The sequence below is a fragment of the Panthera onca genome, chromosome B4 (genome assembly GCF_046562875.1).
Source record: "Panthera onca isolate mPanOnc1 chromosome B4, mPanOnc1 haplotype 2, whole genome shotgun sequence".
Taxonomy (NCBI): Eukaryota; Metazoa; Chordata; class Mammalia; order Carnivora; family Felidae; genus Panthera; species Panthera onca.
Genome location: NC_138345.1, coordinates 54,020,656 through 54,036,069, shown reverse-complemented (window position 1 = coordinate 54,036,069; position 15,414 = coordinate 54,020,656). Strand labels below are relative to the sequence as shown.

Below are 15,414 nucleotides of genomic sequence, written 5' to 3'. Positions count from 1 at the left end.
GGAATGGTTTAGAGATTAACACTGTGACATGTGTTTGACTTATAAAACATAACAAATCATAAGATAGCACTTGATACCCACTGAGCCATTTGTTACCCACTGTAACTCTTCAGCTGCATAACAAATACATAAAACTGATGATAATTCAACACAGTATAACGCATACAGAAATTCTGTGCAATTCTTTCTGAAGATAATGTAATGTGGTGGGAATTTTATCTGACAAACAGTAATTAACAGACACTGACCAAATTTAAAAAATAATTTACATTTTATGTTGTAAAAACAAACACAAAAACTCCTTTCATTGGCTACTGCTAAATTTTTGGAAGTAGACATGAAGATAAAACACACAATCTCTAATTCATCAAAGAATATAAAGGACAAATAAGAGAATACAGACATGAGCTCATACAGGACACTTCAAATGGTAATGGGTGGCATTTGGATTTATTCAAATGCCCTAATATAAATTCCCTCACAATTTATTAGTCTACATTTGAGCCCACCTCAATTTACAAATTAACGGACATGGATGTTATATAGGATATGTACTACTGTAAATGTTAGAAATTTATTCCAGTTTTGGGATTCAGATTTTTTATTTTTTTCTCATAAAATTTAGTCCTTTTTCTTACTTTTTTACTGTCAAATTATTTGTGTTTCAAATGTATTATGTATGTGTTTTCTCCATAAGGGTGAAAAACTAGAGCTGCTGTAGAGAAACAACTAGAAACCCTACTTCTCATCTTGCCTAAAGCTCACCTGAGGATATTGTTAATCATCTGACAACATGTTTCCTTCGACTGCCTTATTCATTCCCACACCCAATGCGTTACTGAGTCCTGCTAAGTTTACAGGAGAAATCGCACTCATACCTGCGCCATTCTTTCCAATTACACAGTTCTTGTCTTCGTTCAGGCCTTCTATCAGTTTGGACTATTGCAACCACCTTCTGGTTTGGTTGCTGGCCACTATCACTCACTCCACCCCATTTCATCCTCAACATTGGTATCAGATCTGTCTTCCTAAAAGAATATATTACCATCCCTGCCTCCACTTTATTTCTCCACTGACTGTAAAATAAATCATCTTGGCATGATGTAAACAGCTTTTCACAGTCCTATTTGTTTGCCCTAGTCTGCCAATCTCCTCTCTTTATCTCCACCACAGTACCTCTGACGATGTTATTCTTCCACGTGCTGCTTTTCTTTGGGTTTCTGAACAAGCAACCTCGTTTTCCTACAATGTCCTTAATTAAGAACTCTTAATTCACCCACCTTTTAAACCCAGTTCAAACATTTTCTCCTTCTGTGAGGTCCTCCAAAATCCCTAATATCAGAGCTTTGATAATACTTCAGTGACTGTGCTTTTCACATGTATATATAATTAATACATGTGCATGTCTATATTCCCTATGACAATGAGACCTCCCAGGCCAAGTTCACTGTAATGTTCCTGTTGTATCCCAGCACTTATTGCAGTGCCCAGAACACAACAGACACTATGTAAATGTTAATGCTAATTTGAAATGTAAAACCTAAAATGTTAAATCAAACTAATTATATAATCCCAATAAATTCGGAAATAGTATAAATTTTCCTAATAAAAAGAAATCAATGTTACTAAACTTTACATGCTAGGGAACTTAGTAGTGGTTGGGGGTACAGATGGGTTCAAAAGAAAGCAGGGAAAGCTCATCAATATTTAACAATGGACCATCATTAAGAAAAACATCTTCTAGGGGTGCCTGGGTGACTCAGTCAGTTGGGTGTCCAACTTCAGCTCGGGTTATGATCTTGTAGTTTGTGGATTCGAGCCCCATGTCGGGCTCTGACTGACAGCTCAGAGCCTGGAGCTTGCTTTGGATTCTATGTCCCCCTCTCTCTCCGCCCCTCCCCTGCTTGTGCTCTGCCTCTCTCTCTCAAAAATAAGCAAACATTTAACAAAATTAAAAAAAAAAAAAAAAACTTCTTACATGTTCTTTACTCTTCAGTTGCTTTACTCCGGATTCTATAACCTTAATGTTGGGAAAGCGATTTTCTAACATGGTATTCGGTTGCTCTTCAACATCAAATTCCTCCAATACTTTAGAAACCTGTATTAAATCAAAAAGGTGAAAATGTAAATTTTCAAAAAAATATTTCCTTTTAAGAATTTTAAATAATGAAAATATTTTCATTTATTTTTATATACTACTTAATGTTCCTAAAACAAGAACGTCGGCCAACTGTACTGTATACAGTGAAAAAAGGGCTAACTCGCATTTTAAGACTTGAACTCAAATGACAATCCTACCACTGGGGCAAGTCAGCCAAGTACCTGCACCTTAGTTTCCTAGCCTGGAAAATGAGGGCTAACTCTACTTACTTCTGCATATTTTAATTACACAGCTTGTCTGTTTCTGTATCCTTATAGTTTTCTCTACTTACTAACTAACTCTATCGTGAGCTAGTCTTTGGACTCTTTCCTGTTGTCCAAAACCATCAGCATCCTCTTGGATTCACTTTTCTTCCTATGCAGCCAAGACTCCATTGTAGATCATTTCGTGTTTTGCCCACTTATACTTCCTTGCTCTCGTCTTTAACCATTAATTACCCTGAAAACTCACAACCACAGATTGAACAACCTGCTTTCTCCAGTCCTATATCCAGTATGCAGTGGAAAGACCAAACCTTGCAGACTAGTATTTGACCTGAGCTACCCCTTCAATACTACTTGTAAGACCTACTACATGGCCTTACCAGTTCTCAAATGTTTCAGTCTCAAGACTCTCCCTTTATATTCTTACAATGGACTGAGGACTCCAAAGAACTTTAGTCTGTGTAAGTTAAACTCAGTGATATTTGCAACTACTAGAAATGAAAACTGAAAAATTTAAAACATTTCTTAATTCACTTAAGAATAATAGATCCAATACATGTTAAACAGATATAATATCCTTTTAATAAGAGAACTTTTTTTTCCAAAACAAATTAAGTGAGAAGAATGGCAGTTTTGCATTTTTACAAATGTCTTTAATATCCGGTCTTAATAGACCTGCTTTTGCATTCAAACTGCTTCCATACTCTGCATCTGCATTCAAACTATTGCAGTATGTTAATTTGGTTAAAATTTATAGGGGCGCCTGGGTGGCGCAGTCGGTTAAGCGTCCGACTTCAGCCAGGTCACGATCTCGCGGTCCGTGAGTTCGAGCCCCGCGTCAGGCTCTGGGCTGATGGCTCGGAGCCTGGAGCCTGTTTCCGATTCTGTGTCTCCCTCTCTCTCTGCCCCTCCCCCGTTCATGCTCTGTCTCTCTCTGTCCCAAAAATAAATAAAAAACGTTGGAAAAAAAAAAAAAAAAAAAAAAAATTTATGAAGACAGTTCAGGCTGACAGAGATGTGCAGCCTTTTTAGAGAACTGTATATTCTTCTTTGATGTTATACTAAAACTCAACAAGTGTGGTTTCTTAAAGATTAGTTGCAGTGTAGAATTTGAAACCATTATCAAAGAATTTTTCATACCCTACTACTCTGAAATCTATTGGTCTATCCTGCACTTTGAATGGATCGTGTAACATCACATTTGTCATCTGGACAATAGTGGTTCACAAAGTTATGGAGATCTTCCACATGTTAATTTCAACTCAATACAATATCAAAAACCACATTCATTATTGTCACAAACAATCTCATCAGAAAAGTCTTTAAGTACCGTGAGCCTCACAGTGAAGAATAGGAGTTTTCCAAAATTCTTATATTGGCCTAAAAGCTCTAATTTTGTTATACTGGCAACAAATACTGTCACTTGTTTTCACTCATTTTCCAAATATGAAATTAGTTTGTCAGTTGTTCTTTCAAGTAAAATTGGTATTCCACAAAAAAGGTAATTAATTCTTCTTGCAACTCAGCAACTGCACAATTGCTTTTCCCTCCTAGCCCCATATGTGGAACAAATGTTTTATGCATACATCCCATCTCATCACACAGAACATTAAAAAGATGTGCACTGAAGAGTCAGGATTTAATAAAATTACCATTTTTTACTAGCTTTAATTTATTTCACTGAGTGCCTGGAAGTGAAGAATACACGACCACTAGTTCAGTTTAGCCACCAAAGCTTTTTTAAACCATCAGTGTTTATGTGTCAATGTAGTGACAAGAGTAACATCGAAGTAACATCTTCCAACCCTTGGTGATTTTTCTTTTTTTTTTTTTAATGTTTATTTATTTTTGAGACAGAGAGAGACAGAGCATGAATGGGGGAGGGGCAGAGAGAGAGGGAGACACAGAATCGGAAGCAGGCTCCAGGCTCTGAGCCATCAGCCCAGAGCCTGACGCAGGGCTCGAACTCACGAACCGTGAGATCGTGACCTGAGCTGAAGTCGGACGCTCAACTGACTGAGCCACCCAGACGCCCCCCTTGGTGATTTTTCTAAACGTTCACCATTCTAATGCTTCCCAAACACATTCCATCCTCAGCACTCCCAGCAAATCACTTTACTTCTTGGCTCAAAGAGACTACTAAGAACTCTTATGACTTCTTTCCCACCATCTATATACATTTCCGTACTACAGTCCACCTTCCATGACCCATTTCTACCTTTTCAAGGTGAATCCAGTAATCTGTGCTCTATATGCCATCATCTCTCACCTCCTCAGGACTCCTTCCTTATTATGTACTCCTTGCTTTCCTTCATCTTCAGCCTTTCCTACTGGTTTCTAAATCTCAATAGGTAAACACGCTAAAGTGTCTTCCACCTTAAAAGAATAAAACTCGGGGCACCTGGGTGGCTCAGTTGGTTAAGCATGTGACTTTGGCGCAGGTCATAATCTCGTGGTTCATGAGTTTGAGCCCCACGTTGAGCTCTGTGCTGACAGGTCAGAGCCTGGAGCCTGCTTCAGATTCTGTGTCTCCCTCTCTCTGCCCCTCCCCTGCTCATATGCTCGCTCACTCTAAGAATAAATCAACAGTAAAAAAAAAAAAAAAAAAAAAGAATAAAACTCAACTTAATGCTAGTCTTCATGTTCTCTATTTGCTGCCACCCTATCTTTTCTCCTTTTGCAGCTAAATTTCAAAAGAGAAAAGTTTATCGTTACTGTCATTTTAGAGTTACCCCCCACTAATTTCTGAAAATGGTGTAAACTGTCTCAAAGTCACCAATAATTTACTAGATATAGGCACTTTTGAGTCATTATCTTACCTGCTATCCTTGGATCTGACACCACTGACCACTGCACTTAATTAAACTTTTGCCATCTTTGGCTTCAGGGAAACAAACTCTTCTTCTCTCATAGTTTTCCTCTCTGACTTAAGACTAACAGGGTGCCCACTTTCAGGGCTTCCTTTCTCTCTGATCTTCCTTTAAATGTCGGTGTTCCATAAAACACTACTATTGGGCTCTTCTCCCTGAGAAGTTGCAGCCAATGCCTATGGCTTAGCTGGTACTGAGACAATGATGAATACCAACTTGTTATATCTCCAATTCAGTGTTCTCACCTGCTAAAAATGCTCCAAAAGTTTGGCATCATCTAAATTTTGGATAAAATACAATTCCACATCATAGCATACAAGCCCACCATGGTCTGCCCTCTGACTATTGGTTCAGCACTGAATTTACATTCCAGCAGAACTGAACTGATACCTATTACAACATATTATATAGTCATATACTTTCATCATCTTGGCACATGCCTGCCTCCATTCAACCTCTTGCAAACATGGCAAAACCTACTTATTCTTTCAGTCTCAGTTTCAATCCACCCTCCTATGTAAAGCCTTTCTTGATCTCAAAGGCAGGCTCTGACACTCATTCAAAATATATTTATAAAAATAAATACATATGTATTGCAATGCAACCGCAATTTTTTTTGCCACTATAAGGATAATTACCACATTATAATGATAACTTTGTCTTGCAGATTTGTTACCATTCTGAGAAAGTGCTACTCATTAACCATGAGGGTTACAGAGCCAACCTGAATTCAAAACCTATCTATACACACCTTGGAGATTTACCCAGCCTCACTGACTCATTTACCTCATCTGTAAGTGGGGATAATATAAGAACCCATTTCATAGGATTACTTTAAGGATTAAATAAGTTAATGTATTTAAAACATTTAGAAGAGTGTTTAGTACATAGCAAGTACTCCATATATAACATGTTATTATTAATCTTTTTTCCCCTTTAGAAATTACACATGCCATGAAAACATGTTCTTTAACATTAAACAAACAATACCTAATATAAAATAAAGTGTCCCTTTTACTCTTCCCTAAATCTCACACTACCCCACCATGACTGCCATTCCCCAACTCCAGAGATGACCATTAGTGACTTTTTGGTGTATGTTCTATACTTTCAATCTGTCTTCTGGGTACTCAGCACACTGGCTCATACATAATATAGATGTTCAATAAATGATAAAAAGGATGCAATTTCCTACTTCTGAATATTAAGAATAACTGACATTTGCATAATGTTTGTTATTCCAATTCATTTTCACATATATTAGTATATCTTAAACTCCCAACCTCCTTCAAGTAAACAAGGAAGATACTATCCTAATATTAGAAGTGAAACAACTTAGATACAGAGGTTTGCCAAGGCTACACGGCAGTAAATAACAGGTAGGCCTAGAATCCAAAATTGTTTTTCTTCTATTATACAAAATTTACAAAATCAGCAAAAAATTAAGTCTTATAACTCTGGAATAGTCACACTGAATTAAGTCTTCCAGAAAAACACTTACAAGACACAGCCAAACATCTTTCTCTTATGTATGTGCTCCTGGCCTATAATTGGATTTTTTTTTTTTCCCATTAGAGATTAATAGCCACAATTTGTTCTCTAGTTCTCCCAATCCCTTAAGTCCTTTGGCCATACGTCAGTAGTAAGATATCTTACGTATCTCTAAGAAGGTTATAAAGGAAAAACATATCACACTAAATTACCCTTGGTCTTAGGGGTTTACAACATGAGAAAGTTTTATTTTATTATCAGGATCTAAAGGAAAACTTGTATTAAAAACTATAGTATTCTTCACTGAAGTATCAGAAGAAATACTTCAGTGAAGTATGATTTACTTAATTTTTTTGCATAGCCATTATAACATTCATAATTAGAGCACTATAGTATATACATAGTTTGTAAATATATAAATATATAAATATACATATATTAAAAGATCAGCCAAAACTTTTTAACAGGTGAGGTATCAGATCAAAAATGTTTATAGATCACTTTTCTATAACACTAAGACCCAAATGATCTTAGACTCCTAATGTAATGCTATAATGTGTGTAATATAAATTCATGGAACTACAAAGTGTTCTGAGATGCTTATTACACATCTGAAACATTAATTACCTACAAGTGTAAACTTAGCTGAGAAGTACTCTTCTGATATGCAAACACACAATTTATACACACACAACTACTTATAATAATTACATATATGTATTGGTATTCATATTTACATTTGCAAAGCATTTTTCCTCAAAAGAACTTTATTTAAAAATTCCTGAAAAGTAACTCTGAGTGGGAGGAAAAGATAGGAAAAACAAGACTAGGAATTCAACATCAGTTGGGTGCTTTTGGTATTTAATTGTATGTACATATGTATTTATTTATTTGGAGAGCAAGAGGCAGAGAGAGAGTGAGAGAGAGAAACATAAGCAGGCTCCACCCTGCCAGTGCAAACCCAATTTGGGGCTCGAACTCACCAACTGTGAGATCATGACCTGAGCCAAAATCCAGAGTCAGACCCTTAACCAACTGAGCCACCCAGGTGCCCTGGTATTTAATATAATTCTAAACGTGGGGCTTTGGTTTTAAAATGACCATCAAAAGAACATTTATCATTTTAAACATTTAAAAACTATAATTACACTAACTGCTGGGCAAGTTACTGAAATTACAAAAATATATATGACTAAGAAAGTTATATAAAGGATTCTTACCTGCTTGAAATTTGTAACTGCTTTAATAACAGGAGAAGCTGTTACCAGGAGAATATCTTCTGATGGAAAGTGAATAGCCAACTTATTTAAAGAAAAAAAAAATTGGGAGAAAAAATTTCATAAGTAACTTTAGGTATTAATATATATGACATGGGGGTGAGATAGGGATAATGCAATTTTAATAATGTTATTATTAACCTAGAAAACTAAAAAGTCACTTTTCCTCATCCAAAGGTCTCCATTATTCTGTGTCTTGTTCCTATTTATGGGGTAGTAGTGACTAACGTTCAACTCTGATACTGATAAAATGTATAATATGTTTATAATAAACACTAACAAAAACCTCCTGAATAAGAAAAATATAAAGAGGTATCCCTTACTATCTTGCATACCAATGTAAAGTTGTCATTCAGAGAATGAGAAAAAAAATATCTTCCTAATTAACAGTTAAACCAACTTTTATTTCTTTTAAAATAGTATTTTCATTTCCCTTCAGTGGCATGAAATTATAGTAAATCCTTACTCATAAATATTCAGAATCTTAGCCTGACTTTTCCCAAGTGTTTTGGAACTCCTATTCTGCCTCTTCCAAATGCCCAAATGGATATTCTGGAAAAACAAAACCATTTTAGTAGTAGCTTCAACAGTATTTAGAGGCTTAACTTGCTATTTTTTTCCATCATTCTCCTCTGGCTACAACCTCTCTTTCACTTTAAACTTCTTGAAAGAATTTTCTTAAATCATACTCTGGTTCCTCAACCAATTCTATTTCTCCACCAATTTCTATTTCTTTCCCTACTATACTGTTAAAACTGGCATGTTCATTCAAAAAAACAAACAAAAATAAATAAATAAATAACCAAAAAATAATATTAGAATGAAAAAATGAATCCAGTAAAACTACAGGATACAAAATTGACATACAGAAAATGCATGTCAAGTTTCTGTATACTAGTAACAATCTATCTGAGAGAGAAATTAAGAAAACAATCTCATTTATAACCACATCAAAAAGAATAAAATACCTAGGAATAAATTAAACCAAAGAAGTGAAAGACCTGTACTCTGAAAACTATAAGCCACCGATGAAAGAAATTGAGTCAGACGTAAATAAATGGAAAGATCATGCTCATGGATTGGAAGACTTAATATTAAAATGTCCATACTACCCAAAGCAATCTACAGATTCAATGCAATGCCCACCAAAATAGCAATGGCATTTTTCACAGAACTGGAACAAAGAATCCTAGAATTTGGATGAAACTGCAAAAGACCCCAAACAGCCAAGGGAGAAAGAACAAGGCTGGAAGTATTATGCTTCCTGATTTCAAACCACACTACAAGGCTGTAGTAATCAAAACAGTATGGTACTGGCACAAAAACAGACACAAAGATTAATGGTACGGAACACAGAGCCCAGATATAAATCCACACATAGATGGTCAATTAATCTATGACAAAGGGGGCAAGAATATACAGTGGGAGTGGGGGAAGTTTCTTCATAAATGATGTTGGAAAAATGGGACAGCTTACATGCCAAAGAATGAAACATGACCACTGTTTCATACAAAAATAAAGTCAAAATGGATTAAAGACTTGAATATGACTCGAAACCATAAAACTCCTAGAAGAAAACATAAGCAGTAAGCTCTTGAACACCAATCTTAGCAATATTTTTTGAGCCATTTTCCTCAGGCAAGATTAAACAAAGCTAAAACAAACAAAAGAAATTACATCAAACTAAAAAGCTTTTGGAAAGAGAAGGAAACCATCAACGAGACGGAAAGACAACCTACTGAATGGGAGAGGATACTTGCAAATCATACATCCAATACGGGTTAATATCCAAAATATATTAAAAACTTACACAACTTACTATTAAAAAAATTTGTAAATGGGCAAACTTGGATAGACATTTTTCCAAAGAAGACAGATGGCCATTAGATACAACAAAACATGTTCAGTATCACTCATGCAAATCAAAACTACAATGAAATATCACCTCGCCCCTGTCAGATTGGCTATTATGAAAAAGACAAGAAATAGCAAGTGTTGGTGAGGATGTGGGGAAAGGGAACCATTGTACACTGTTTTTCAGAATGTAAATTGGTGCAGCCACCATAGAAAACAGTATGGAGGTTCCTCAAAAAATTAACAATAGAACTACCATATGATCCAGCAATTCTACTTCTAGGTATGTATGGGAAGAGAACCAAAACACAGCTCAAAGAGATACATGCATTCCTATGTTCACTACAGCATTATTTACAATAGCCAAGATATGGAAGCAACCTAAGTGTCTACTGATGAATGGATAAAGAAGAGATGGTATAAATATATTCAATGAAATACTACTCAGCTATAAATGAAATCTTGCCATTTTTGACAACATGAATGGACCCAGCGGGTATTATGTTAAGTGAAGTAAGTCAAAGAAAGACAAATATTATATGATTTCACTTATTTGTGGAAAACGAAAAAACAATGCAAACAAAACAGACTCATAGATACAGGAAACAAACTATTAATGGAGTGGAAAGGGATTGGGGCTGGGGGGAAGAGGGAAAAATAGGTTAAAGAGATTAAGAAGAACAAATTTCCAGTTATAAAATAAATAAGTCATAGGGATGTAATGTACAGCATAGGGAATATAGTCAACACTGTAATAACTTTGTGTAGTGACAAGGGGTAACTATGCCTATTGAGATGATCATTTCATAATGTACAGAAATAGCCAATCACTATGATGTACACCTGATGAATATTGTATGTCAATACTTCAGTAAAGAAAAAAGGAGCATCTTGACTTCACCTCCAGACTCTTAAAATTCACTGAATTTTTTTAAATATCACCCTATTTGAACTTTCCATAATATCTGATGATATTACCATTCTTTCCATCTTTCTTCTCTTTATATATTGTTATTTCCCCACTTTGTTTTCATTGCTATACCTGGCTTCAAAATTTCTTTATACCACTAAATTCACCTTCCAGCTGGCCTTCCAGTCTCATTTTAACCAGCTGCCCCTGCCCCAAACATACTGGAGCTAATCAACTCTCAAAATATTTCATTTGATCACATTACTCCACTGCTTAAAATCACCTCACTTCTTGCAAGTTCTGGCTAAATTTTTTTGTTTCAATTTTATTTTAGAAAGAGAGCACAAGCAGGAGAGAGGGGCAGAGGGAGAGAGAGAATCCCAAGCAGTCCCCTCGCTCAGTATGTAGCCTGCCATGGGGCTCGATCCCACAACTGTAAAATCATGACCTGAGCTGAAATCAAGAGTTGGACATTCAACTAAATGAGCCACCCAGGTGCCCCACTTGTTAGTTATTAGCAAGACTTAATAAGATACTTCATGATGTGGTCTCTACCAGCCTTCCCAGCTTCATCTCTGGTCACCTCCCCAAGCACCATGTTCTTTAAGCTTTGCTGCTCTCAGTAGTACTTTTCTACCTGAGATTATATATCCTTGCCTCCCTTTGGACCATCAACTTTTACTCATTTTCTATACTGAGACAAAAGGACACCTCCCCCTAATCCATGCCCTGTCAACTCACCAGACACCCTTAAACTGGCAAACACACTGATGAAATGGTTCATTTACATGTCTCTTCCACTAGATTGCGAGTCCCTAGAAAGGAGGTACCATGCTCTGTTTATAATTGATTACTCAGCTCTTAGTACGGTACCTGGATAACAGGTGTTTACTTGGTGAAAACATGGAAAATACACACCTAAAGATTAAAAGTTTGAAAACAATACTTGGATTTCCTAAACTACTTCTGTGACTTCAGTGATTGCTTATATTTACTTTATATCAACAAAACGATTCTTTTTGGAATGTGTGTGTGTGTGTGTGTGTAGTGTGTGGTGTAGTCTGATTATTCACTATAATTAGAAAAGCATTCCCCAGCATTAATCTAAAAGGCAACCAACGGAATGGGAAAAGATATTTGCAAATAACATATCGGATAAAGGGCTAGTATCCAAAATCTATAAAGAGCTCATCAAACTCCACACCTGAAAAACAAATAACCCAGTGAAGAAATGGGCAGAAAACATGAATAGACACTTCTCTAAAGAAGACATCCGGATGGCCAACAGGCACATGAAAAGATGCTCAACGTCGCTCCTTATCAGGGAAATACAAATCAAAACCACACTCAGATACCACCTCACGCCAGTCAGAGTGGCCAAAATGAAGAAATCAGGAGACTATAGATGCTGGAGAGGATGTGGAGAAACGGGAACCCTCTTGCACTGTTGGTGGGAATGCAAATTGGTGCAGCCGCTCTGGAAAGCAGTGTGGAGCTTCCTCAGAAAATTAAAAATAGACCTACCCTATGACCCAGCAATAGCACTGCTAGGAACTTATCCAAGGGATACAGGAGTACTGATGCATAGGGGCACTTGTACCCCAATGTTTATAGCAGCACTCTCAACAATAGCCAAATTATGGAAAGGGCCTAAATGTCCATCAACTGATGAATGGATAAAGAAATTGTGGTTTATATACACAACGGAATACTACGTGGCAATGAGAAAGAATGAAATATGGCCTTTTGTAGCAACGTGGATGGAACTGGAGAGTGTGATGCTAAGTGAAATAAGCCATACAGAGAAAGACAGATACCATATGGTTTCACTCTTATGTGGATCCTGAGAAACGTAACAGAAACCCATGGGGGAGGGGAAGGAAAAAAAAAAAAAAAAAAAAAAAGAGGTTAGAGTGGGAGAGAGCCAAAGCATAAGAGACTGTTAAAAACTGAGAACAAACTGAGGGTTGATGGGGGGTGGGAGGGAGGGCAGGGTGGGTGATGGGTATTGAGGAGGGCACCTTTTGGGATGAGCACTGGGTGTTGTATGGAAACCAATTTGACAGTAAATTTCATATATTAAAAAATAAAAAATAAAAAATAAAAAAATAATAATAAAAAAAAATTTAAAAAAAAAAAAAAAAAGAAAAGCATTCCCCAGCTGCTTTTAATCCCTTGTTGGTTGTTTTACAAAACATTACTACAGATGAAATCTCTTCCATCTTGGGAGTTCAAAGTATAGGAAACTACGTAAGGGTTTATCAATTATTTACTAGGAACTAAGGACCTGGCATCTACCTGAAAGCTGAATTCAATCAGCTAATGAACAATGGAGGCTGAATTTTCTGACCAACTATTTACCAGTTTAAGCCCTCTTATCTGCTCTGGCATAACTAGCACCACAGTCTGGTTCAGTCAGCTTTGGGGTCCCACCTGCCAACAGCTTTGGGGTCCCACCTGCCAACAACTTGCTCCCCACTCCTCTTCCCTAGGCCTAAGGCGAAGCTTGCGAGGTACCAAGAACTTCGTACAGGGGCCGCCACGCAGTCTCCAGTATCTGAGAGCAATTGAGTGCGGGGCGGGGGGAAAGAAGCGGCTAAAGCGGGATCTGGAAGGACAAGGTGGGGGCGAGAGGGTGCCTTGAGTGCCACCGCCGCGGGGTCAGGGAAGAGGCGGAACTATTGGCGCGTCAGCCTACCTGCTCAGCACAGGTGACACCCGCGATGCCACCGCCAACCACCACAAACTTTCCCGCCGTCGACGGAGGGCGCGCTGCCTCCATCATCTCAGACTCCTAGCGGTTTTCTGGCAACCGGTGGGCGAGCCGCAAGCGTTCTTACTCTGGGAGCGGAAGTCAAGCTGGGCGGCCACTTCCGGTGCCGGGGCCTGAGCCTGAGACTCTGAGCTACGGGTGCCCAGCAGTTCACACTTAGTGTTCTCGCGTATCCGCTTAGAGCCTCGTTTCCGCGGTAGAAAGACGTCTCTGATTCCAGGGTTTCGTTTTACTGTCAGCACACCTGAATAGAATTTTGACACATAGATATGATAAAGAGAAGACCAAAATAATAATAATAATAATAATAATAATAATAATAAATTTAAAAAAGAAAAAGTCTAACAAAATTAAAGTAAAAAGATGAGTCGGCAAGAGAAGCTTGGCAAATTGTCTAAACACAGACCAGAGTTCTCACAGACCGGGCACTCTCAGAATAAATAAACTGCCCTGAAGTTTTCACTATTGGTTCTTCGAGGAATTTGACAGTCAATTTTAAACTCTTATATCATAAGTAATATTATCCTTGCCTACCTTCTGCCTGGCAAACCAAGATTTGATATTTTGAAAGCACATTCTTCATGATATATTAAAGCAAAGCAATACTACTGAATTGTTCTGAGAAGTTATTTCCATTTACAATTTTGACCTCAGCTAAAATTTTCAGTAGTATAGAGAGTTGCTCACCATTTTGTCAAGATAAATGAACATTCCTCCCAAGTGTCCAGTAAATAGCATGTGTGAAGGAATTTAATATTCCCAAGGTAATTTTATTGGTAATACCTTTTTTGTTGTATTCGTTTTGAGAAATGACTAAGTTTTTTAAAAATGTTTTTTATATTCGTATTATAGTATTCACTATTTTCATTATTTTGCTATTTACTATTGCCTTTACTGTCTCATATAACATGTTTCCATAGTGTTGTACTATAATATTAAGAACGTACAATTTCTCTAAGTGGCTGACTCTAAAACTGGTAATTGCAACCCCCCCCTCCCCCCTTTTAATTCTTTAAACTCTGTAAATAACCGTTCTGGATAAATAGAAAACCCTGCCATGTAATTATATATATTTGCTGATATTCTAATAATTATTGAATAATTATTAAATACTTAATTTCACAAATTAAATAGTAGTTCAATTGTGAGTTTAATTCCCATTACTAGCTTAGACAACCAAACAAAACATTTCTAAGAGGAGGAACTAGTACTTTAAGCCCATTGTTTACTTCTGTAGCTTCTTATTTTCACATGATCTCACTCACACTGTGCTCTAATTAGATTGAACCGCACTGGCAGCACCCAGGATATGGTATGTTCTTTCTTTTCTGAGCATTTGAACATAACTTTTTCTGTGATATTCTTCCTCCAACTAATTTCCCCTAACTAAATCCTTGCTGACCTTTGGTTTCAACCAGCCATTACCTCCCTTAAAAAGCTTTATCAAATGTTGTTAAGACTGAGCTAGGTGTCTTCTCTGTATGTCCCAATAGCACCTTGTCATCCCCTGAGTTTAGACTTATATCACCTTATTTTATTTTATTTATTTTTATTTTTTTCTAATATATGAAATTTATTGTCAAATTGGTTTCCATACAACACCCAGTGCTCATCCCAAAAGGTGCCCTCCTCAATACCCATCACCCACCCTGCCCTCCCTCCCACCCCCCATCAATCCTCAGTTTGTTCTCAGTTTTTAACAGTCTCTTATGCTTTGGCTCTCTCCCACTCTAACCTCTTTTTTTTTTTTTTTCTTCCCCTCCCCCATGGGTTTCTGTTACGTTTCTCAGGATCCACATAAGAGTGAAACCATATGGTATCTGTCTTTCTCTGTATGGCTTATTTCACTTAGCATCACACTCTCCAGTTCCATCC

The 15,414-nt window shown here is 37.0% G+C and overlaps 2 protein-coding genes across 14 annotated transcripts in view; one reads left to right on the top strand and one right to left on the bottom strand.

The window, feature by feature from the left end:
* Positions 1–7,013, top strand: part of LOC132694622 (uncharacterized) — a 205,100-nt gene extending 198,087 nt beyond the window's left edge. For 10 of the 11 annotated variants that reach the window (XR_014137938.1, XR_014137934.1, XR_014137932.1 and 7 more), the window contains one exon: positions 698–1,616. Coding sequence is in view for 2 of the 11 variants with exons in the window: in XM_081796127.1 (XP_081652253.1) it covers positions 698–710 (13 nt within the window). In the remaining 9 variants the exon portion in view is untranslated. Of the gene's footprint in view, positions 1–697; positions 1,617–5,901 lie in introns of those variants that run through there. The other variant, XM_081796123.1, reaches the window with a different exon arrangement.
* The window catches only part of LOC132694636 (tRNA ligase complex-associated NAD(P)H dehydrogenase PYROXD1), a 47,873-nt gene that overhangs the window by 23,073 nt on the left and 9,386 nt on the right, over positions 1–15,414 (bottom strand). The window contains exons 1-4 of one of the 3 annotated variants that reach the window (XM_078450046.2): positions 13,465–13,545; positions 13,224–13,374; positions 7,946–8,026; positions 1,979–2,098 (exon numbers count right to left, since the gene is read on the bottom strand). In XM_078450046.2, the coding sequence (XP_078306172.1) occupies positions 1,979–2,050 (72 nt within the window). In that variant the 5' untranslated portion in view covers positions 2,051–2,098; positions 7,946–8,026; positions 13,224–13,374; positions 13,465–13,545. Of the gene's footprint in view, positions 1–1,978; positions 2,099–7,945; positions 8,027–13,223; positions 13,375–13,464; positions 13,784–15,414 lie in introns of those variants that run through there. The other 2 variants (XM_078450044.2, XM_078450045.2) reach the window with 2 other exon arrangements.